Source organism: Neopelma chrysocephalum, unplaced genomic scaffold (assembly GCF_003984885.1).
Source record: "Neopelma chrysocephalum unplaced genomic scaffold, ASM398488v2 Primary Assembly neopelma1_70, whole genome shotgun sequence".
NCBI lineage: Eukaryota > Metazoa > Chordata > Aves > Passeriformes > Pipridae > Neopelma > Neopelma chrysocephalum.
Window position 1 is genome coordinate 1,866,408 of NW_020897730.1, and position 25,685 is coordinate 1,892,092.

The following is a 25,685-nucleotide window of genomic DNA, read 5'->3' on the forward strand; positions in this document are numbered from 1 at the left end:
CAAACCCCTGCCCTTTTGTCTCTGCCCAAGGACTTAAAAGCACTAAATGCTGTCCTTTGGGGGACTGATTTCCATGGCTGGTTTTTTTGTCTTGTTTTCATGAAGAGTATGAACCACTGGCTTTCAGGGGAGTTACTGAGGATGGATGAAGTTCTCTGGCACCATTCAGTCCTGTGATAAGAGGTCACAGGATTAGCTCAGACTGAAAACTAGTAAGTTATTTTTGCTTTGAAGATTCCTTCCTGTCCAGTAGTCATACTAGCTTTGTATTTGTCTTGATCTAGTTATTTACAGAGTAGATAGGTTTATTTGCTTCTTTTCCCTGAGGATAATTTTAAATACAGCACCCTTGTCCATAGCAGTTCTTGTTTGGTGATGTTTCAAGCCTGTAATATGACAGTGTGTTTGCCTCCTCTATTTGAATGAGATACAGGCAGGTCATAAAGCCCCCTGATCCAGTTCTGTTCTGTGCATTTTTTCTTATAAACTGTGCCCTGAAAACATATTAATATGTGTTCCTTACTTTTCTCCCTCAGATAAACTACTAGTCTTTACTGTAGCAACTAAAGAAACCGACGGCTTTCACCGTTTCATGCAAACTGCAAAGCACTTCAACTACACAGTGAAGGTATTGCATGTTTTGTACCAAATATTCATACTGTACATGCTGTAAAACAGAACCAGTAAAGAGTAACTGACCTTGTCTGAGCTTTCTTGTGTGCTGCGACAAAGTAAAATAATTGCAGAGCTTGGGGGCAGGAAGGGCGCTTGCTGCTCTCCCTGTTGCTTATCTGCTGGTTCTCCTCTGAAGCATCATGGGAGGGAGATGCTTCCACTGCCTTAGGAGCTGCTTTTCAGATTTGTAGCCCTTGTGGTCAGCATCCTCAGTCACTCACTGGTTCTGTCATGATTTATCATATAGCCTTGTTTTTCAGTGTGGCTGATTTTGTTTGCATGAATACTTCTGGAAACTGTACTGTACTCATAGGGCTTGGATCTCCCTCCTCAAGAAAGGCTGGACCACTGCTGCAAGGAAGGAGGGAGGGTCACAACTGAAAATTTCACTGTATTTTCCAGGAACCTCTAATTCTGAGAGGACAATGCATTTCTGTAATTCTTACCAGCCTTTTCTGCCTCCCTCCACGCCTCCATATGTCACGTTCTTAGGCTGGCCTCTGTGTGACCTTGGGAAGAGGGAGGGCACCAACCTTCTAAACTTTCCCCACAAATTGGTTCTGCCAAGAGAAAATCCAGGAATTCATATGGTGTTATGAAATTTTTCAGCTTACTTACCACAGTGCCTGCACTATAAATAGGAAATTATTTGGATCTGTGAAGTTTGACTTCTACCACTGAATTTCAAGGACTGAGAGAACCTTCCTGAATATGATAAAGCTGTACTAAAGCACCTGGGAAGCCTGAGCTCTGGATACATCTCTTAGCTTTCCAGATTTGTCTGAGACATCATGCAATGTAGTTCTTCCAGCCTTTATATGTTCCAAAAACATTATGTTCAAAACCCATAAAGAGTTTATTTTTTTCTTTTTTTGACAGGTAATCTGCTATAGTGCTTGGCTTGGGAGGAATTTTTTGTTTATCTGATTTTTAGCAGTGATCTGTATAGTGGGGAAACTGTCCTTCCCTTTTTGGGCAAAAAGACTGGAGCTTGCAATTTGAATTAATTATACCCTGATCCACCAAAGTCTCTTGAGCCTCCTGTTCTTAAAGTGATTCTATTGATTTTTAAAGGTCTCATTCAGAATGTTTTTCTAATAGAAATTTTGGTACAATTCTTGCCTTTTTTCTTTCTGAAGGAGACACATTGGAATAAATGGCAATAGCAGGCAATTGCTCGATTCTTATTTGGTTAAAAAATGTCTCTCTCATGTTTTTCCAGTGATGTCATTGTGCTGAATGCTGCTTCAGACATGGAAAACTTACCATGCTGGAAATGATGGCTTGCTATGCCTTAGTGTGTTGCTTCTGCTTTAGCATCTGTTTTTAATAAGGACCTGCTTTAAAAAAGCCTCGTGGTTTTGGATACTAGCAAAAAGTGCTTTTCTTTTTTTCTTGTTCCAGGTTCTTGGAAAAGGTGAAGAGTGGAAAGGTGGTGAGCTGCCTAACTCTATTGGTGGAGGGCAGAAAGTTCGATTGCTGAAAGAAGGCATAGAAAGCTATGCTGATCAAGAGGACTTGGTTGTATTGTTTGTTGAATGGTGAGCAAACCTGTCTTCTTGTCTTTATATTTTAGTCTGGGCAGGCATGCAAAAGTAGCTGCTGTGACATGCTGAAAGTTGCACACTGCTTTTCCTCCTCGCTGTTTTATTCAAGAGAGTTTGCTTCTATTTGTCTTCATTCATAAAAATAGTAGATTGCTTTTGGAGCAATCATTACTTTTTTAACAGATTTAAAAATGTAAGAGTTGTTCATAGTTCTGCTGCCTCAAGGGGGTAAAAAAATGTTATTGAGAGCTGACAGGCTTTTAGGGAAGCGTTTGTCCTCTACTTGTTCAGCTGTGGTGAGAGCAGGATGTGGCTGCAGGCTGGGAGTGTGAATGGGAGGGGGAGCAAAAGCAGCTCCAGAAATAAAGTGGCCAGTAGGGACTAGAGGCATAATCTTGTTCCATGAAGTTATAGTGACATGGAGGAAGCTGGAAAATGGGTCCCTGAGGAAGGCATTTAACAGGAGAACTGCTTTTACATGTTAGAGTACCGAGACAAGAGACATGGTGCCAGTTGTACCCCGGTACCTGTCCTGTCTGTGTGATAGAAGGATGGAGAGACAGTACTGCTGTCTGCAGGTGCCAGATTATAGCTCATAGCACAGCTATGCTTGAACATCCTCCCTGGAGGCCAGATAGGTTTCTCCTTGTCACGGAAAACATGAAGCTCAAACATGTTCAAATCACACTTTTTCCATTGCTTCCCTCTCCTTTTTTCTTCTCCTCCTCTTATTTTGCTTCTGTGACAATAGCATGATCCCAGTAGCTAAGAATACAACTTAGAGCAACTACCAAGCTCTTCCACACTCAATTTAACCAGAGCAGGGTCACAGTTTTAATTTCTGCAAGGAAGGCATGGGACCAAGCCTTGAATCAGGGACAAGAAGCTCTGATTGCAGACAGACAGCCTTGTAGAGGCTCAGCTTGGAGAGTGCAAGCTTGGAGAGGTGCATGCACGGGTTCACACTGCTGTTACCAAGTCATATTGGAATGTCTGCTCTGGAATTGTCTTTCAGCTTTTAACTTTTTCTATTTATTTATTTATTCAAATTTGACAGCAGAAGAATTTTAGGGACACTTTTTCAAGGTGGAGTTCTGATAGGATTTGTACAGACATCATCACAAGACAGAAAGTGGTTGGACAGTAGCATTTTATGGGAAGTTAATTTGTTGTTTTGCTGTAGTTATGACTTCAGGAAAGTTTGAATAGCCTATGAAACTGGTAGCAAATTCAAAGACGTTGCTCAGTTTTTTGTTCTAATTTTACCTCTTGTGATGAGTTGAAGATAGAAAGCCAAAAATCTAAATCATCTTCAGCAATTTATAAATAAGCATTATAAGGGACACTTATGCTGAAGATTTTCTTTGTATGCCTAGTTGACTGTAAAGGTAACATAGTTTGGAGGTAGACATTCAGATTTTGAATGTTTTTTGTTATTGACTTGATCAATTTTGCATTTGCTAAGTGGAAAAAGGACCTTTCTAAAAGTAAATATATTACATGTTTGTTCATAATGTTATCCTACTAACCATACAATAGCTGAAACTTTAAGAGATTAATTTGGAAGATTTTATTTTTTACTAAAGCTCAGATGAATCAAACGTTTCCCAAATGTTTTCAACTTATATTGAATTTATTTGTTTTCAAATTAATTATCCTGATTCATTATTATTTTCATCCTATATAGTAAAATATGCAAATTTGTTATCAGATTGCTATCAGGGTATAGCTCAAATTCCTCTCCAACATAATTTATTCTCTTGAGGGGTAGACTGTCTGCTGGCATGGAGGAGAGAGTACAGAGGACCATGTGTGTCAAAGTGCAGAGGCAATAATCTTTCTTGCCATGAAAAATCACAGGATTTAAGGCCTCCCAAGTTCTTGAGGTCCATAATCCCAAGTACATATTTATTTAAAACTGATGGAACTGTTTCCAGATAGGAGAAAAAAATAGTTTGCTGATTGTAGCATTATATTTTAATTCTAATGAGCTTTTTCATTTCCAGAAATCCTGGTTTGCAATTTAAGTGTTGATCAATATAGCAGTAAGTTTGGAAAAGACAAGTGTCATGAACTTCCTTTCTTCTTCAAGTGTTTCTTATTATATTCATTGTGAAGCATTTGGAATATTAATCTTGGGGGTGGGGAAAGGAAATGTCTGGTTTGCTTACTGTAACTAGGCAAAAAATTTCTAGAGAACTGTTTACTTAAACTTAGTTTGTTGGATTTTTTATTTTTGAGCAGTTTTTTAAATAGCTCAAAATGCTGGAAATAGTTTGAGCTTCTTTTGTGGACAGTTCATGTCTAGGTGTAGATAGAAAAATGTCTGCAGAGGGAGCCTCATTTAAATGAGGCTTTTTTTTCGCTTGAGCTAACTACTGGTTTATTTTGGACCATGTCAGATTGAACTGGCTAATGGCCAGTATAGACTGGATAAATTGGTTGATGCTGTGACTGTTCATCCAGAATTCCCACAGCCATCTCTTTGTATCGTGGAAGAGTTTTGAAGCCTCTCAGTTTGTTGTTTGTTTTGTTGTTTTGTTTTGTGGGGTTTTTTTCCGTAACATTTGTTAAAATGTTAAATTTTAACAGTTTAAGGGATAAACATATCTCAAAATGTTTAAGGTGTGATCCTGGTGGGGTTACAGTGTAAATGACAAACTAGCTATGTGGCTGCACAATGCAGCTAAGATAGATGAGACAGGGGACCTGAATTGCTAGTCACTAGTGGGCCATCTCTCATTTGTATTTTGAGCTCTTAACCTGCAGCTCCAATAGTAACAAGTTGTCATTGTTACAAAAGTTGTGGATGCAAAAATTGCAGGGTCAGTTTAGAGGACCCAAGTCACCGTTGCTGTTTCCTGTGTTGCTGGGTGCATAGCCAGGATGCTGCAAAAGAGGAGGAGACACGGGTAGATTCCAGTCCCAAGCAACTGCCATCTGGGAGCTTCAGGAAACGGAATTGGGTTGTGAAACTTTTTGGGTTCTTTTTTCCCCCTTGCTTTCTACTTAATCAGAAGGAATTATGAAGAATAAATAAGAGTATCTGAGCTTTTCCTGCTTGCCAAGGAAGCCTGCTTTTTTCCTGGATGTATCCACACTCTTCCCTGTCGAATTTTGAAGTCCTGTTTAAAGCAAGCCATGAGCATCACCCTTAATAACAGCATAAACTGTAAAGGATAGTCCTGGGACCTGTTTTATGATGGTCTTAGTGGTGTAGACCTGAGGTGAATCCCCCCTTACAGTAGGAGTTGAGTGCTGGATAGGCCAGATGTAATCTGACATAGCAGGTAAACAGGAAAAATGATGCATTTGTAGGTTTTCATTTGACTCCAGGAGTTTCCCTGTTGCCTGGAGAGAAAAGTGGGAGCCTCATAAAGCAGCTGATGAGGACACTGGCAGCAAGGGGCAGAAGGCTGGTGGAGGTAGGTCCTGCCCAGGAAGAGATGTGGTGGCAGTAAATCACCTCTCGATAAAACAGAGTGCCTTGGACATTAATGGAAAATGTAGGTTCATGCTGGATTAATACTCCTGCATAATATCCATTGCAGTTTAGCAGCTCAGTACTGTGCTTTGGATTATAAACTGTACTGCATTAAGTAGCATATCCCTTTCACAAACAGAGCCTGTGGCTGGCCCAGCATGTTGCTCAGCTTTGGCTTTCTTTTACAGAATGACAGTCCTAGGAAGCAATGTTCCAGGGCTATTTGGTTCCTTCCTGCAGCTGTAAGTCATAGCAGCAGCAGCACTAACCTGATCAAAGAGGAGAAGCACAGCCTGCCATAAGCTATTAAGTTGAAGCCTGAGACAAATCTCTTTTTGTCTGCCTTCAACTTGTCTCCTGTTTCTTGCATGTTCTACAGGCTCATTCTGGCATTCAATCGGGCTACAGAAATCGAATGGAAAAGAGAGTGAAGTGTATTCCTGTATATTTGGGCAGAAACAGGCATTTTTTGCAAAACTGGGGAAGCTCCAAAATGTACACTATTTCTTTCCAGCATTCTTCTGCCAAAGTTACAGAAAAACATAACAGTGAGAGTTTTCAGAAACCCACTTACTTATATAGACTACATAACACACTTCCTCTCCAGGGTTCATACTTTGCTTTGCGGTGAAAATCTTTTGCATTTGTAAGCCAGCTGTTGTTCCTTCTCCTAGGCCAATTTCATGAAATCCTCTTTGAATTAAAGACATCTCGAATAATTTCAGAACTATAATAAAGGAGTACCATAAGTCAGTAATGGTCGATCTGTTGGCACTATTGCTGTGTAATAATACATTGCAATGCAGAAAGTTCTGTGCACTGCAAGCTGAAAGCTGCTACAGCTAAAAAGACTTTGCAAGAAAAAAAATCTTGGTCAAGGTTAGACCTTGATTTTTGGCAGCTGTACTATTCCTTTGCCCATTATCAGGGCTGATGACTTTCAGTTACTAAGGTACATGTGTGGAATAAGAATATACCTGTATTCAGATGAGGAAACTTTGAGGCTGAGATGCTGCCATTAAATTAAACTATTGTGCTTCTTCAGCCAGAGACTAATCTGTGACGTGATTCCAATTTTACTGTGTCATTCTTCATGCTGTGTAAAGTGAACCTTGAAGTGGGAGGCACTGGCACAGGTTACCCAGGGATGCTCCATCCCTGGCAGTGTTCTACTCCAGGTTGGATGGGCCTTTGAGCAAACTGGGCTAGTGTGTGGCATTCCTGCCCGTGGGGGGGGGGATTGGAAATAAATGATCTTTAAGGTTCCTTCAGACCCAAACCATTCTATGAATAATGCTTTTATATGTGGATCTCAAGTACAAAAAAGAGACCATATACTGTCAATATTTTAATACTTTATATGTATTTTGAGGTTTTGGTTTAGTTTCTATGTGTGGTTTTGTTTGTTTGGTTTGGTTGGCTGTGCTCCACTCCTCCCCTCCGAGGCATTGGTTTAGATATGGTTCAAGAACAAGAAACCACTAAGCTTGTGATACCACATTCTTACATGACCTTTGCCAACCCCATCCAGATTTCTTTCTGTTTTGGGGTAGTGTTGACCTTTGGCTGTGGGTAACTGCCAAAGATGAGCCCTCCACTTTTAGGTCTTTGTCCTCAATAGGAATTGAGACTCAAATCTGATCAACACATAAAGGCAGGTGAAGTTTTTCATAAATACATGTTGTGACATTTGGAGCCTTTTAAGGACTTCAGCACATTGAAGAGGCTTAGGGAGAAATCTGTGTATTGTCAGGATGCAGCACAGTTTAGGTTTATGTGCAACTAGACTTCATTGAGATCTAAACACATTCTTAATAATACTTTTCTGAAGAGTCAGTGCCATTGTGTTTTGGAACAAGATCATCTAGAGTTTCCCAGTGAAAGTCACCTAAATCATCTTTCGGTCCTACTTTCATCTGTTTTGATTTTTTTTAATTGCTGTTCTTAAAAATATAAACAATTTTCTAAAGGGAATTTTTTTTTCTCAAAATACCTGAAATAGGCAAATCAATTTCAGACAAAACCTGAAGGAAAAAGAATGTCCAAAATGTGGGTGGTTAAAAAGCAGAAGGGGAAATTGTATTGGATAAATAGTGTTGATTGAAATTTTTCTCCTAGAAGGGTATAAAATTTTTTACATGATGATAAAACATGATTTCTGTGAGTCATTTTTCAGAATAAAAGGGCTGTTTGATTTTTAAAATTTGAATAGTCCAATGATTTTTTGTTTTTAACATAGAAGCATTAAAATTAAACTGATCTAATGGATGTATTTTCTTTACTTTTCAGCTATGACGTTATCTTTGCAGGGGGCCCTGAAGAGCTCCTAAAGAAATTTCAGGAAACTAATCATAAAGTGGTGTTTGCAGCAGATGGACTAATTTGGCCGGATAAAAGGCTAGTTGACAAGTATCCTGTTGTCCGCAGTGGAAAACGATTCCTGAACTCAGGAGGCAAGTGTGATCCTCTTGTGAACCCATTAAACCCTTGAACTTGAACATGACTCATCTCTGTTATCTGTTTTATGTGTTTGTATGTGAAACTGTTCCTGAATTCCCCAAGTATGATATTGAGGACTGAGTTTGTTGTCCTCTTCTTTCCCTGTCCTTCCCACTTCAATAGCTGCTCTTCTGTGCTCAAGCATAGTTTTCATTTGAATTTGCATAGTTTGCTTGGCAATAACTTCTAAAAAGCAGGTAAATAAAGTGACAGCTTAGCAAGCAATTGTGGATTGCAAGGAAATGCTGCGCAGGGATGACCCAATTGCTTCAGAAACAATGTGTAGTGTTCAAGCCCAGTCAGAGCATCACATGTTAATTTATAGGTGCAGTTTAGCTGAGTCAGAATTTCCTGGCTTGACTGTCTTGTTCTTGTGGATCTCTGCATCCAGGGGAGATGAGCTGGTAGCTCTGCCCAGCCTGTCAGCATGGCTGACATAGCTCATTCCAAAAGGAATGGGAGTTACTGCTCTTAATCTCAATGATGGCTTAATTCTGGAATCCTCATTTAAATGCCAGTTTTGGTAATAATTTTGCAGTTGATTAATACATACACTGACACTGATACTCTATAACTGCTGCGGAGCACAGAATGTCACTTCTAAGTACATGGAGTTGGGCAGTGTGCAAGTCTGGGAGTGTCCCTGTTTCTTTACCTCCTCCTTTACCTCACCTATCTGCCCTATCTTTTTTTTATTTTGCCTTAAAAATAATGTATATTGGTTTTGAGTTGAATTCTTTTTATATTTCTGGCAGTATTACATTCAGGCATCTCTGCCAATAAGAAGTGATTAATGAATATCGAACTTTTTCCACAGATGGGCTTCTTGGGAAAAGTGGTAGTCCGATCTCTTTGGTGTTCTCAGGACCATCCTAAACAGATCTGTTTTAATTTTTCCCTTAAAATACCATTAGTATAAAAGTAACCATTAATTATGAACTCTTTGAAACAGAACCGTATGTATCACAGGAAGAAAACTGGATTCTGAGCCAAGTTGTATGAATTTCATACTTTTCCTTTGCTGGGACCAGTCAGAATGATGTCCCTGACTGGTGGACAGCATTGGCAGGGTAATGGTGGACAGCATTGGCAGGCATTTTTATGGAAATAACCTCTGTGTGTGTGATGTTGCAGGATTTATTGGTTATGCTCCATATATAAATCGTATTGTGCAGCAATGGAATCTGCAGGATAATGATGATGACCAGCTGTTTTACACCAAAATCTATGTTGACCCATTGGCAAGGGTAGGTAGTAAATGGCTTTCTCATTTCTTTCTGCTTGAAATAACATGCTGCTCCTCCTAAAACACCAGGAGATAAAAAGAAAAGGAATGCTGTCTCTTTGTTCTGGAGTGCCATGTTAACAGTTGTGTTTGCTCTCCTGAGGTTCCTACTGCAGGAATGATGAACAGGCTTCCAAAGGGTCATGACTTGATATATTATTTCAGGCTGTCTTCAGATCCAGTCAGGTTGAGCTTCACTGTTAGAAATAATAGCTCTGAGGTATATGATCAGACACATTCATCTCAATGAGGGTCCCATGTACTTGGCAGTTTGACGGCCAGAGTATGTGGCATTTTTCCACGGTGTCACTGAACTACTTGCTGATCCAGTGTTTTATACTTTGGCTTGCTGCCATTTCAGATCCTGCCTTCAGCTTTTTGTGCAAATACGTTCAATAAAGCTGCATCGTAAATTTTTGGTGAAGACCTTTTTGTGCCCTAGCTTAACAAAGTTCTCTGCTGAGTAGCAGCATTAAAGCATGATAGATGTCAGAGGCATGTCCCTGGTGCTGGAAGAGGAGGGCTAAGGAAAGTTAACAGTGTATTGATGCAAAAAGACTTTTAGAAGCTGATAAAACAGAATTTTGAAAATGATTTTGATATTTTGTATGCTTAAGGCAGATGCAAAGTTTTTGAAATATATACATGTTTTTCCTGGTAAAGCTTAGTGGAAAATCATGTATATTTGGATGCAGGTTCAGAAATAGAATAGAATATCTCTGTTGGAAGGGACCTACAGTGACCATCTAGTCCAACTGGCTGACCAGTACTGGACTGGCCAAAAGCTAAAGCATGTTGTTAAGGCATTGTCCGACTGCCTCTTAAACACTTGACAGGCTGGAGGCATTGACAACCTCTCTAGAGAGCCTGATCCAGGGTTTTACCACCCTCTTCATAAAGAAATGCTTCCGGATATCCAGTCTGAAGCTCCTCTGGTGCAGCTCTGAACCATTCCCAGCAGCTCAGCACCTCCCTCTCCCCTTCCCCTCCTCAGGAAGCTGTAGAGAGCGAGGAGGTGGCCCCTCAGCCACCTTCTCCAAACTAGACAAACCTGGAGTCCTCAGCAGCTCCTCATAGGACGTTCCTTCCAGCCTTTAATGTCTGAATTGATTTCATGGAAGTGAAGTCAGATGCCAGGTATGCAATTGAAAAGACAGGGTGTAGAGACGTTAAAGCTGACTCTGCACCAAAGTCAGAAGTAATATAATTAGCTGTCTAAACAGATTGTCTTCCAGACAAAAAATATGTATCTCTGTGCAAGGCACTACTGCACTGTGATTCAAAACACCTCCATGGTGCTTACTGTGCGTTGCCACTGCTGCTTTATATGATAATGCCCAATGCTGTAGAATATGTGAGAAAATTTTGGAAGACCAAAACAAAGTGTGCTATTTGTGTAAGGGTTTTTAACTGTGTTTTAAAGGTTATCTGCTTTGATCAACTTCTTAAAAGTGGTAAAACATGGTACTCAAAGTAAGAATTGAGGTAGGATTAATAATACAACATTAGAAACATGTTTTCTATTCTGACATGATACTTAAATTTGACTATTGTATTTTTGAAACTGTGAAACACAGTATGTTTTGTTGCTTGGCCAAGACTTGCTAATTTTCTTGAGACACAAATTTTCTTTGGCTTATACTGCTAAATTGCTGTTTCTTTGGAGAGTTATGACCTTTATCCTTCGACTTTAAAGTTTTTGCACATATAAAACTGATTGTTATTTAGCTGCACAACTCTGGAATTCAAAAAAGTAACAATATAAAATAAAGAATTGTATTTAAGAGCTGAACATGTAGTGTAGTTTTGCCTGATTACTTGCTGTCACTGTGGTATAATTGCAACATTACTGTAAAAATATTGGCTTTTAGAATGCCTCAACATCTTTGGTACTTTTATTTCAGGAACGCATTAACATTACTTTGGACCACAAATGTACAATTTTCCAGACCCTAAATGGAGCTGTTGGTAAGTGTATGATTTGCACATCGTGTGTTTTACTAACTGTTATTAACACTTTCTTAGTTTAACCATGAATGTAATTCCCTAAACATATGCTTGTTTTAAAGAAATATTTGGATGGGTAGACCTGATTAACAGATTAGTTACCGGTCTTTTCAGTTGAATATTAATTAATTAATTGATTTCTCATGTTGATAAAATATTTGATTTAAAATAGAAAAATAGATTTTTAATAAATTAAGTTAGCAGTAAAAATGGAATTAAGAATAATTTTCATAAACTTTCACAAACTTAATTACAGGAGTAAGATAGATAATTAAAATTGTATTTTAGATGTTCTCAAGCAAATGGCTATACATAATGAAATGCAATGTGGAATAATGTAGAATTTCCTTTACTCAAATGTCATGAATTTAAATAGAAAAATGCATCTGTGCAACTTCTTTTCTTACATTTAACCTCCAATTATGGAACAACTTTTTATAGTCAGATCACATCTGAAATAACTATAATTTCTCTATAAATAGCATTTGCACTAAATTAGAATTATTTTTTAAGCAGATTTTATTCCAATACTGAAGACTGCTGATGACAAACTCTGAGGTTTTATGTCACCTTATTTAGCATAAAGAGCTTAGAATTCAAGATCTAATTAAAAAGAAATGAACAAAAGCTTCCAAATAAGTAACACTGACAATGATAGCAACAGCAAGGTATATTGTATCAGCAACGACTTAAAGAACTCTGACATTTTAGCTTTTATTTATGGACTTATTACTGTATGGCTTTGATTTGCAGATGAAGTCCTTTTGAAATTTGAAGAAGGAAAAGTAAGAGCAAGGAATTCAGTGTATGACACACTACCAGTCACCATTCATGGAAATGGTCCAACTAAAGTGAGTGGTAGTTTGTTTTTATTTTCTTGCAAAACCACAATTCTAACATAAGTAAAAAAAAAACAAACAGTGGTAGAAGTGTCTGAAGCTGTCATAGCAACCACCACTACACATTTCCATTTAATATTAGGAACTGCGAGGATAAAACCCCTATTCTAATAGCTCTCTCAATCATGTTATTCTGCTGTCACTGTAACTTGTTATCACTGCTGAAACAACTTGTTCTGCTCCCAAATTCATTGTAGCATGGGATATTAGGAGAGAGTAAGCTTATGTTAATTTGTTCACTAACACAAAACAGTTCTTGAAGCTAGTGATGAATGTCTGTCTAGTTATTAAATTGTAATCAGAAGAAGAGGTTTTCAGGGGGAAGATAAACTAACCAAGAGTGGCAGTCTGGGATACAAAACAGTAACACATCCATTCCTACCAGAGACCTGGGTGTGTGTATACATATATAAAAACATATATCGAATACAGGCAAAAAAAAAATCTGTATGTGTGTGGGTGGCTTTTGTTGTCTTCAGTGTCATTGATCACAGCCTGCACTGTGCCCGTGGCTCCTGAGCTTTAGGTTCACGGTAGAGCACTCTCTGCCTTGTGAAATAGCCGTTGTGACAGATTCTGTTCATGTGTAAGGATTCACTGGTCCAGAGAACCTTGCACAGTTTCTCTGAGAAAAATGACTGTGTTTTGGTAATATGGCAGTTGCATTTTTTCACTCTGTGTCAAAGTGTAAGGGTGTATCATTTATAGGAGCATCTGGTGGCTGAAGGATTGGGCATGGCTACTTTCTAAGTTCTTCTGAATAAGTCTTCCTTACTATAGCTAGCTCCTTGTTTTCAGAAAGATGGCTTTCAGGAGAATTAGGTTTGAAACTCATTAATATTCCAGAGATGGCTGCTGCTTAGTTTTTGCACTCCTTTTCATTTTTGGAATTAGTGAATATAATGATGCCGTTATCTGTTCGGCTTATAATTACTCACTAGTGGTGAAATATTTGACCAATTTCTTCCATATTGCTACAGTTATTTTTACCTCAATTAAATCCTGAAGTTATCTGTCATCACTGGCTTTGCTGACACATTGCCAAAGAAAAGTTCTGTATTTTACAGTTGGGCACACAGTTTAGGATGGAAGTTTTTATACTAATCCATGAGTTATGTTACATTCAACAAAATTCAATCTCTGCGTGTAGTGATGTGGTTTTAAAAACAAAGAGGAAACTCTTACTATGCATCACTTTGTCAATGTGGTTAGACTCTTCTCTTTTAAACTTAGAATTGAATTAAGAGGACAATAGTATACTAGGATTGGAAAAATTTTTAATTAGTTAGTAAAGAAACTAGCATGAAAGTAATTCCCAGAATTTATTCCAAACAAAGTTTGGAATAAACTTCTGTTTCATATTTAATCTCTCCAATTTGCAGGTTAGTAAATAGCATTGGTTAGAGAAACTTTTTGAAATGGATACCAAATTATCCTCACCTTCTGACATGAAATTTTTTTTTACCTCAAGTGCAGTGTCATTTTTATGAAATACTCATTTTCATAGACTTTATAGTACATATGTAATCTGTTTTGTAGATAAAAAGAATAAGAAAAAGTTTTTATCATCTATTTTTGTTTGTTTCTTGTCAGTTGCCTTTAGTTACAAGAGATTAAAGAATAAGCCTGAATTGTTTAAAGGTACAGATCACCATTTGCATACATGTTTCGCTAATCTAAATTGTTCATTTATTTACCAGATTCACTTGAATTATTTGGGAAACTATATTCCTAATGCTTGGACACGGGAAACTGGTTGCAGTGTTTGTGATTTAGACTTATTAGACCTGTCATCATTAACGGTAAGAATACTCCTATCTGGAACAAACCCCTTTTTAATACAGTTGAGAGGTGTACAGTGATTTCTGAGGCAAAGTGGCTTTGCTGTGCAATATCATGTTTCTTAGACACATCAGGACTTTTGTTCTTGTACATGAAACTGTAAAGATGAAATTCTAATTCACTGGAATAATCAGTGGCTTTAATATAGGCTTCTCCAGTATTACTGAAGATGATCCAATCCCCAAAAGCCTTCCAGATCTTTACCTCTGTTACTGAGGGTGAATGAATAATTTTTGAATCATGTAACGTACAAGTGAATAATTAGAATTTTGGGGGAAGTAGAAAAACTCTTTAGATATTTCAGATTTTTTAGCGGCAGACCTACAAAATACTAAGTATGCATCAGTTCAACAATTTCTGTTACAAATAGAGTTTAATAGTTAACTAATATGGTTACGATTCCTATTTTCTGAGATAAACAGTCAAAACTGCTTTACCTTGTAAAGGACAATACAGATATCTGTATTGTATATGCAAATATGTTTCTGTAGAAAAAATATGATGTAATTGAGACTGGATTTCAGTACAGAATTCTTGTAGAAAAAACATACACATGATGTGTGTATATCTAGTATTTGGCAATTTTGGCTCTTTGGCTCCAAGCATGATGTCTTTAGTGTCTTTATGAATATTTCAGCTTGTACTCAGTAAATTTTAGGCAGAGTAAAGACTGAGCTCTACCATGTGGAATTGTGAGGCTTGTACTTAAAAAGAAATTCCGATTTTTCTTAACAGGCTGTTTCCAGCAGCTGTTTTGTTTCTGTTCTGTACTGAAGTTTTGAATGAGAACAGGTCTTAGAAGGTGGTGTTGAGGACAGCATGAAAGTAGTAGTGGCTTGTTATCTTTGTAGTGAAGGGAAGAAGTGAAAGAATTTCTGGGCAATAAGTAGCTAATGGACTGGGATATAAATTTAAAAAGTCATTGCTGGGATTGTAATAACTTTCAGATTTCTTTAATATTTTTGAATTTTATTTTTGTTTTTAAGATACAACATTTGAATGGTGATTTAATAAAATAATGTTGGCACTCGCATCATAAAGTTTACCTGCAGAAAACAAATTGTCTAAGTTTTTTCTAATAGTATTGGTAATTAAAACATGGTTGAGGGAGTAGTTAAATCTTAAAGCCAGTAATGGGGAGTAGCTTGCAATGATTTACTGGACAGTTTCTTATGGTTTATGTACATATACTTGGAATGTGTATTCCTTACTGTAATGCATTCTTTGGACTTCATACCTCGCTTAGTCTGCCAGTAGAAATAACAAGGCCTCAGTGGAAGTGTTTACTTCAGGCATTTCAAAGTACAAGCAGTATTTCATTTTCTGAACGTGCTTTTTGTTCAGGCCTGTCTGGTTGCTACTTGACAAGAAATCCTCAGTGAAAAGAGCAGTACCACTCTAATAATTTTTGCCATATTGTTTTATTTAACTTTCTGCATTTGTACACTCATATATTCTGAGGATTTTGCTTGTTTTTTGGAGTTTTGTTCAAAGGAGCTGAGAGCTTCATGTGCAGAATCTTTTGCTCAGTCCTTGTGCCCTTCACAGAAACAGGATCTCCTGGGCAGTGATCATGGCTGAGGTGTGGAAACACTCAGTAACTGCTTTCATCTGGTAATGTCAGCAGCCTGTGCCACCCTCAAATTAGTTATCTTTTCAGGTAAAAGCAAGGTAATGGAAAATAAGTTGAAGAATGCACCTGGAAAAAAATGTAAATTTTTGCTGCTTAAGTTCTTGGTTTTTTCATTTTTTTTTTTTCCCTAAAACCTAAACTAAACTGGACAACAAACTTAATCACCCTAGAACTGCTTCTTAAGTCCTAAAGCTTGCTACTGCTATGAAGACTTCCCAGTGCATCTGGAAAGGATGACCTCACTCATCCTCTCACTTCATTGGTAACTCCTGTGTCAAGAGATCTGGGACTTTGCTCTGTGTAGTTGTACTGACACATTGTTCTGTATTTCTTCCAAAAATTGTCACATGCTCAACTACTGCTTGTGAAAAAGTAAGCTTTGAAAGTCAGATATATGACCTCAGAGAAAACGTAACATCCTGGTGCAGACTGTGTGTTTCCAACGTGTTTTTGCTGAGGCACAACTGGGAAGAACCAAAACCTCTGACTAAATATGCTCAAAATACTTGTTGTAATGTAGATTCAGATTATGCAGTGACAAGTCTGTGCTAAACCAAGGTCTACATTGATGAACTCTACTTTGAGGAGATGCAGTTTACAGGAATTTTTACTCTTAATTTTTTAAACACTATTTTACTTTGGTCACAGATTTTAGTGCAGAGCCAAGTGGTTCACACTTCAGTGTACTGAAGCAGTGTCAGTAATTCCTCACTCTCTGTATAACCTTTGCAGGTCCAGCCTGAACCTATTTCCCTTTATCCTAGAGAATAAGGGGAGAATGACAAAATACAGTTATTGCAGCAGTTCTAGCATTGCCAGCACATGTGTGTGCTCAGCTTGGTCCGATGTCTTTCCTGGCCATCAATGGTACCAGTTCCTGTGACACCACTCTCAGGTGCCTTTTTCAAGACACATATGTCTTCATCAATTATTTTGAAGATATTAGGATCTCCCTGTGAGTGCTTATTAGGTTTGCAGATGAAGTTGTGAATAGGAGGTAGTCAGGGTAAACACTGGTGCCTAATGTTTCCGATCTGCTGCCTTTGCCAGGGTGTTTCTGGATTTCCGATGTAGACAGTGACACTAAAATCTCAGCAAGTGTTGATGTTTTATCCAGACACTCTTCAAGTGGGTGTTGGAAAGCTAAGGAAAGCTAACTGGCAGCCTTTTATACTCATATAAGGTTTCTCTGAGCCTTGTAGTGGATTAGGCGTTTGTAATAATTGTCTGGGTTTGAGATGGAAATAATTTTTGTTGAATCAATGTATTTCTTTGTGTAGGAGTTGAGACCTCTGAAGGTTAAATTTCTTTGTCTTGCATAATGTAATGCTATACTTCAGGAATACACAAAGCACAAAGGTGCTGTCAATGTTTGTTTTAGTGGTTATGATCTCTATCAAGCACAGGAATTCCACACCAGGAATTAATACCACTGTTCAAAAGATGTGAATTCACATTAAAATAGGGTGGATAAAAGTTCAATATCTTTGGATGTGAGGAGAGAATCTCTAATTAGTTTATCAAAGGTCTTCCTAAAATCAGTGGGTGGGGAAGTAATGCAAAGCCCACTTAAAATGATCAGGGAGGAAGAGTGCATATACATTTATAGAAGGGTACTGCAGTTTTCATCTTAAAGTACAAATGACTAAAATATTTTGTGGTGTTTATTCTTTAACTATTTATAAAAAACTGGTCCCTTATATTTTCTTGTAAATGTAACTTATGTATGTATGTGTATTATTTTCAAAAAATGAGTTTGCCATGCCATTCTAGGTATATTTCCTTAAATGCTTCTTTTGGTGTTTTAGTGTTCTTTTAAAGTAAGAATTTTAAAAACAATAATACATTATTTTCTGCTTCCAGTTCATTATTGAATTCAAAGAATTTTTTAGCAATATTAAATCCATTATGTTTGCTTTTTTGTGAAGCCAGTGAAAATAAACAGGGCACATAGCACTTTTGAGCTAGTTGGTTTTGATTACTTGAAAGCTGTGTGAACTAAATTTACTACAACATGGCATTAGTTGCTCTTTAATATAACTAATCTTAGAAAGGAGGCAAATCTTATTGGTTATGTCAAAATATCATTTTTTTTAGGAATATCCAAGAGTAAAAATTGGTGTTTTCATTGAACAACCAACTCCTTTCCTACCTAAATTTTTAGACAGACTGTTGACTCTGGACTACCCATGGGAGGCACTCAGTATCTTCGTTCATAATAATGTAAGTATGATGTTACTATTGTGCAAAACTTCAATTTTGGAAATTATGTGATGAATCAAAGTGTGTGAGGAAGTATATGGATTCCATATAGGAACCCAGTTAAAATGCATAGGAAGAGATAATTTTTCAGAGTTTAGGATGCTGAACTGTGGAAAATGCACAAATTAAATGAAATTGTGGCAAGGCTTACTGAAGTCTATTTAAAGAAACTGCTTAGATTCTTTTAGTAATGAAAAAGAATATATTTTGAAGTGTGCGCTTTGGAGGGAGGTACTGCTTGGCATAAAACAAGAGAAGAGAGTAGGAATAGAAAGTTCCAGTTGGAAAGGACCTACAACGATCATCTTGGCCAACTGCCTGACCACTTCAGGACTGACCAAATGTTATTAGTAATTGTCGTCTAATGACTGACATGGGTTTTGCTTTTTATCTTGATACTCCAGTGCATATGTGTTTCTCTTGGCATTCCTGATGGGACTTGTGGGAAAGACTGGTGGGTTCAGATATAGTCTGATTGGTACTACAGAGAAGTTGCTTTCGAATAGTTTTTGCTAATTACCTAATGATCTGGTGTTGCTGATACTTCACTAGTGCCTTCAGTCAAGTTTTGCTATTTTGAGCAGTCTGGTCTAATGGAAGGTGTGGGGTTGGAAGGAGATGATCCTTAAGGTTCTGTTCAACCCAAACCATTCTGTGATTCTATGATTTTAGTGAGTGAGGTGTCAAATGTGTACAATTCTTCTGGAAGAAACCGGGCTGGAAGAGAAATGGGAGTAAAACTTAATTGTACCTTTCTCCCTGTGCATACATTACTGTTGATATGATAGCATGAAAGGGATAAGTAACAGAAGTAGAGCTTATCTTTAAAGCCTTCAATGTGCCTTCCTAAGGGGATGTTAAAGGTATAAATGTGATATGCACATAGGAATTGTAGGCTATTTTGTTGCTTCAGCCAGAAGTCATATGGTATTTGAAATGAATATAAAGACTGAATAGCTTTTTATTATAGTGGGAGGAAAACCCCTACCCAATATTTTAATTATTCTAAAGTCAGGCATAATAGGCAGAAGCTACACTGAAGACACTGGTTTGGAAGTAGTGAATGCAGCTGAGCTCTCGTAAATAGAAATTAAAAAAACAATCAATGTGACTCTGTGACTGCATTTTAAAGAAACAATGACTCTGCCTGCACACTTTGATACAGGTGGCAGCTCCCTCTCTAAAGCCATTTAGAGTGGCATGAAAAAGTCCTGCGTGAGGTTGTAGGATGGGCTTTAAAGATTGTAACATAAATATCCTGAAAAATATTACATAAACAATCTGTGAATCTTGCATCATTGTACAGCTTTGATTAATACTGCTGATGTTCTGGATTATTTTACTAAAATTTTGGACAGAAGAGCTTTATTTTAAGTGTTTGGCATCTGTTTCTTTAGGGAAGAGTACAATGTGTTCTTGGACACTTATGTTTATGATTTCATAGCAGTGTACTTTACATCTGCTATAAACAATGTTAACATGATTACAGGAGGTTTACCATGAAAAGCACATCAAGAAATTCTGGGAAAAAGCCAAGAATATTATCAAAAATATAAAAATTGTTGGACCTGAGGAAAATCTGAGTCAAGCAGAAGCCCGAAACATGGGAATGTAAGTTGTAATTTATAAATATGTTCTATTGATGCATACCACTAGCATGTTTTCATTTTGCATGTATGTTATTTTGCATCTTAACCATTAACAACTTTACATCTTCAGATATGAAAGTGGGAGCTTTTTTTGGTAGAAAAGATCTAGACATAAGATATGAACTGTTGAGTGTTTTATGGTTTTGTCTGATATAAAAAGCTTTTAGTCACTGTGAAAACATCCTTCTGCTTTGGACTACTTAATAGTCTCCTGATGGAGCCATAGACAATGCATAAACAATAGTATTTGTTTTATTTTTGTTTTTTTATTCAAAACATTTTTAAGCTAACTTTTTATGGAATAGAAGTACCTGTTGCATTGGATATGCTTTTAACAATCGCACTTTGGTCGTTCTAGTCCCTACTCTTTTTCTCAAGTGACATTATATTTAAGTAAACATACCGTTAAGGCTTGATCTGGGTGTACAGGTGATGGAATTATATTTCTTCCTGTGGTTCAAAGAGGCAGGAATATTTTTTAAGTAATCTAGCTTCTGCTTCCAGTGGGGAAAAAAAGAAAAAAACAAACCAAAACCAAGACTTGCAAAGGCAACTGACTTTATCTTATGCTTTGTCTTGCCTTTTTTCTTTTTCAATTTTTTTTCTTCTTACTAGAGTATCCAAAACTTTAGCTTTTAAACCTGGCACTTGCCAGACCTAAATCTGAACCTCGGAGTTTGTATCCCACATCAGGTCTCCCTGTCCAAAGATCTTTTTAGTGGCTGCAGCACTGGCTGCTACCACAGAGTTGCTCGTGGCCCTTCCAGGACATCAGTCATAGTATAGAGTTTTACAGACCAGGATCCCACCAAGATCAGAGTCCCGGGTGGCCCTTGAGCAGCCTTCATTCTATGATAGTTCTTTCACTCTCTCTTCTACCAAATCTTCCATGAGCAGAGAAGTGAGTTTTAAAAGGCCATTTTCTGTCCAGAGCTTAAGAGCAAAGCATCGGCTGTTCATAGCATCAACTGAAAGAATGAAGGTCTAGTCTTGAGTTTCTGTGGTGTTCTTGGAAATTTGCTTAAATGGCATTTTGTTGTGCTGAAGCCACTTGGAAACTGATCTGTGACTGAGATCCAAGCCTCTCCCCTTGCCTTTCTAGGAATGCTTGTTTATAAATAATTCTTTTCTTTATTTCTAATAGTCTCTAAAGCCATGTTTGCAAACTCTTTTTAGTATATGTAATGTGTAACTGAGGTGGAGATTCTGGAGTTGCCTTTGCCTCTTTGTTGCCATATAGACAGCGTAAAGCAGAATCTTCAGTGTAATCCCTATCTATACTGTTACTAAATCTCACCCAAAGATCTTTAAACCTGTCATCTTTTGATAGAATCTACCTACTTATGTGAAAGAGCTTTTGATATATGGTCTTTGAGTGATCTATGGATAAAGAAATAGTAGTTTAAGTGCATATTTAGCATGCTAAATAAATAAAAATGCTATCCATTTGGGTTGAACTCAATGATCTCAGAGGTCTTTTATTTGTTTAGTCTTTTCCAACTGAGTTGATTCTGTGATTCTGTAATATTTACACAAAACTATTTTAAATTCTGTTTGAAAGGCAGGGAGATAATCATATGTGTGATGTGTTATCCCCTGTGTGGATGTAATTTGACCCATGTTGCTCCCGTTTTGAAAGGCCCCTCTAATAAAGAGTCTGTCCTAAAGAGATACATAGTATATAGAGAAAACATGAAGTGTAACGTGTGTGGAATGAGACAATGGCAAAACACTGAATCATCCAAAAAGCCCGAGTGTCAGTAGTAGGATCTTTCATGTGAACAATGTAGATATAATTCAATGGCTCCCTTCAATTTGTCTGAAGCAGATTCAGTTAATTTGCTGCTTGCTTTGCACACCTGGTCTGCATAGCTGCCCTTGTGAACCTCACCAGCTTCACTGGAACAAACAGATTTTACATTTCTTTTAAAAAGTCTAATTTGGAAGTACAGGATGTTTAAGGCAAGGGCAGTTACTCTAATAAATTATTTGCTTTTCAACCCTTCATCTGGCTTTGAGCATCATAACCTCATTTATTTCTCACTAATGCTGCAATGGGAATAACTTGAAAAGAGTAATTCTTCAAACTTGTTTATTGTTTTGATTTACAGAGATTGATATATTCAGTCTTCTGATTAATTTTCTTCTGCCTCTATCTCCATTATTGACTGATAGTTTTGTTCCATCTGCCTCAAACACTTGCTTTCTCTCCTTTTCCAAATTAGCTGGTTTTAGTATCTCTGTTAATTTCCAGTAGACTTAGAATTAATTTGTTCTCCTCACTTGCACATTTCACACAGAGTCTATTTATTTGAAGAAGCAAAACAGGATTCAATAAATACAGAGAGGGGCAACTTAAGCATTGAAGGACTAGTTTTTCAGCAGAATTCTTTGAGTATATAATGCAGTTGAGCTACTTTTCTCATTCGCATGATAAAGAATAATTGAATCATTTACTTTTTTGCTTATCCTTGACATGGAAAGCCCTCTCCTGTGCTTGTGAAAGTTGAGTAGGGACCAAAAACTTGTTAGAATTCAACAATACTGGGTGACAGGAGTGCACAGCTTTCCTTGTTGTGGGCTGAATCAAAATGGAAAGAGAACAAAGTAGAATAAAGAGAAAGAAGGTTCAGCTGAATGTTTTCTTAATATTTTCCCTGAATGTACATCATTGATTTCCATGTCTTTTTTTTTTTTTGTAGCCTTTGTCTATAAGGTATAATTCTTACAGTTTTTCTTTTTTTTTTTAAGAAAAAAAATCTGTGATTTCTGCCTTGGTTGCAGATGAGATTTCAGCCAGCTGTTACAGAATTCATTATGACAGAAAACATAAAATAGTAATTAAATATGTTCAAGCAATAACAGAAAGTCAGGAAATATGGGAATTTATCTCATGCATTTCTGAGGCTTTATTTATAAAAAGCTTTTTATTTTGCATGATATTTTTTCCCCCAGTACTTAGTCTTCAGGGTTTTTCTTTTGGGGGGATTGATTCTTTTTTTTCTCCTCCCTCAAAAACATTAGTAACAGAATTGCGTGCAGTTTTTCCTTAACTTTAAAAAAAATTTCTTTTACCTCAGCTTTTAGTGGTGAAGTGCACATTTTAATGAAAGTTTACACTGAAAGCTTTCCAAAGTTTCAGGAAGAGTAGATCAGAATCAGCTAGAGTTCATTGACAACACTGTTGAATTTTGAGCTAAATTTGGGATTTCCTATGTGTTTCTTGAAGGAGGATATTAAATCATTGTCTCTGAGCTCCCATTTGGTATTGATAAACAACGGCATGGACACAGGAGGACCCCCTTTCAGCCTTTTGAGTAGGGCGTCTTGGCTGTGGTTGAAGTAAGAGGAGGGGGATTAAATCTTTTTCTCCTAGATGTCATGTGATTTCCATTAGAGACTTGGATTTTCTAGAGCTACTTCTCCAAAACACTTCAGCAGTTTTGGGTTTCAGCCTCAGGTGGAGGAGGAATATTTTGAATTTTTCCACCTGTTCCTGATTTCAGTAGCTTCCAGGTGTGGTGACTGTGGTAACAATACTTAAACATGAGAGGCGAAACTAAACATTAGTGCTGTTTTCTGGCTACATTTGTTTGTTTTTAGTGATGGTTGATAAGAGTTTCTTTATACTATTGTGGCTGCCTGGAGAGATGCAAAATGTAACTCTAAATGGCAGGTGATGTCACCCAGTCTTTCAGTGGATGTTAAAGTCTTGTACCTGGAACACCTTTTCTTTCAGAGATCTGTCAGATGGTTTAAGTGCTCTCACTTTGGGCTTGCAGTCCATATTTGGAATTGTATTTTCAAACTGAGAGGTGTAAAAACAGTAACTTGATCGATGGCAAGTTCAAACTATGTCAAAAAAGAAGGTGGCTCAATGGCAAAGAAATTGGGTAGACAATATGTCTCACTCTTATAAACAGCTAATTCTTTGGAATATCTCAGTGGAAAGTATGGGGAAGGGAGCAGTGACACTTTCCCATTTTCAGATGAGGTCACTGTTCCAGATGGGTTTGTGGTTTGTAAACGAAGTGAAACATCACTCTGATTGCAAAATACTTCAAGCTGATCTGCTGAGCTTCACTTTACACTTCCAACAAAAAAATCTTGGCTGCCTTCTAAATTTTTGTTAATCACTACACTGAAATTACTCTATGTACCAGAATACAGCTTTCTTTTCAGCATTTGGTCTTGGTTTAGAGCAGGTGGAGTGTAAAGCAAGTAGTTTGAAGGTTTTAGCCGTTGCACTTAGGTAAGAAAGTATATTACAATACATATGAGCATTGCTAGAAAGCACTTCCCACTTGTTCCTTGCAGTGACCTGGATATACATAACAAATAGTTTTATGTATGATCTGGGATTTCTGCATCTGGAGAGATTAACATAGACTGTAAGAATACTTTAAAGCATGAGAATATTCAGGATTACATTTATTTCCTTGAGAAAGCTACTTGGCAGCATTGAAAGCCTAAAGAGAAGATGCATGAATTTCTTGAGAGTATGCTTGCTTTATTAATGTTGACTGAAACTTTTATCACTGTCTTTCTATCTCTATGTGAAACCTGTAGTGTAGAGATTTTTGTTAGTGAGCTTAAAGCACAAAGGATCACCAAATGGCAAAACTTGGTGTTTTAAAGCATGATTGTCCTAGCATTTTCAGATACAAGTCATCATGTCAAATGTGAAGAATAAGTTTTACCATTTGGTGATCCAGTCTTCAACGTTGTAGAGAAAGAAATAGGAGGAAAAATGTCAGAATGGTAACTTTGACATATCTGGACTATTTAAGACAGTAATGCTTTCAAGGAGTTTTCAATAGATTACTGAATGAATGAATGAATGTGACTTAGACCAAAGCTTTTTAGTATTCTGTGGTTTGGATTACTGTGTGAATGAGGAACAGGAGGATTTCTAACACTAAGCACATGGGACCAATTGTAACAGAATTCTCTGGTTCTGGATTTAAAGGGAATGGAGATGCAAAAAATAAAAAGGCAAAAGTTAAAGGACAATTCATTTCACTATTATGCAATTAATTTTCCAGTTATGTTTATCTACAACTAACTATAAATCTGTTCCACTTTATCACATGTTTGTAATTAAAAATGTTAATTCCACTCATATTTTTCTTAGCAACAAACAGTTTACTTGCTTTTGGGGATGTGCTGGCCAGTGTTGTGGCTGGAACCCTGGACTGGCATCAAGTCTGTTGGTCTCTTAGGTTTATTTTCCTCATTAGAATAATGACAAAGGAGCTGAATGTTTTTGGAAGATAATTAACATCCAATACCAAGTGCAATATAAAAGTCAGGTTACTATTAGTAATTGTAATTAAGCTAATGATAAAGCTACATGTGAATTGCATTCAGTAGTTATAAAGCTTTGAACAGAACAGGTTAGTAATGGAAAATGTCATAAAGTCTGAATTTTAGGACCATATTATGGTAGTTTCAGCTGGGGCAATTATGTGTGAAAGTGCTGATTAAGGAATTTCTGTCATTAAAAATATATGCATAAGATAGAAGAAGGTCTCTAGTTTTGCCTCAAAGGGCAGACCGAAGATTTAAACTGAGGGTGTTGTCCAAACACAGTGATCTCAGCAGTAGTGGGAAGACCATTTCTGACATTTGAGTATCTTAAAAATTTATCTCAAATAATTATCACATCTTTAGTGATCAGACTTGAAGAGGAAGGATGTCTTAACCAAGTTACACCTCTTCAGTCCTTTGTGCAGAAGAAAGTTTGAGCAAAAAGACCTATAAGATGTTGATAAGTAGTAGTTCTTATGGAACATTTAGTGCTAGGTAGTGGAAGGGAAGGGAAGAAAAGCAGGCAGGAAGCCATGCCAGCTGTTTTCTTGACTTGTATGTAACCTGTCACATCCAGTATTTATAAGATCTTT

General features: G+C 37.2%; 1 protein-coding gene across 2 annotated transcripts in view; it reads left to right on the forward strand.

The window, feature by feature from the left end:
• Nucleotides 1-25,685, forward strand: part of PLOD2 (procollagen-lysine,2-oxoglutarate 5-dioxygenase 2) — a 52,024-nt gene that overhangs the window by 14,689 nt on the left and 11,650 nt on the right. For both annotated transcript variants that reach the window (XM_027686119.1, XM_027686118.1), the window contains exons 2-10: nt 537-628; nt 2,080-2,216; nt 7,996-8,159; nt 9,340-9,452; nt 11,395-11,458; nt 12,251-12,348; nt 14,097-14,198; nt 17,969-18,094; nt 19,623-19,744. In XM_027686119.1, coding sequence (XP_027541920.1) covers nt 537-628; nt 2,080-2,216; nt 7,996-8,159; nt 9,340-9,452; nt 11,395-11,458; nt 12,251-12,348; nt 14,097-14,198; nt 17,969-18,094; nt 19,623-19,744 — 1,018 coding nt within the window. The remainder of the gene's footprint in view (nt 1-536; nt 629-2,079; nt 2,217-7,995; nt 8,160-9,339; nt 9,453-11,394; nt 11,459-12,250; nt 12,349-14,096; nt 14,199-17,968; nt 18,095-19,622; nt 19,745-25,685) is intronic.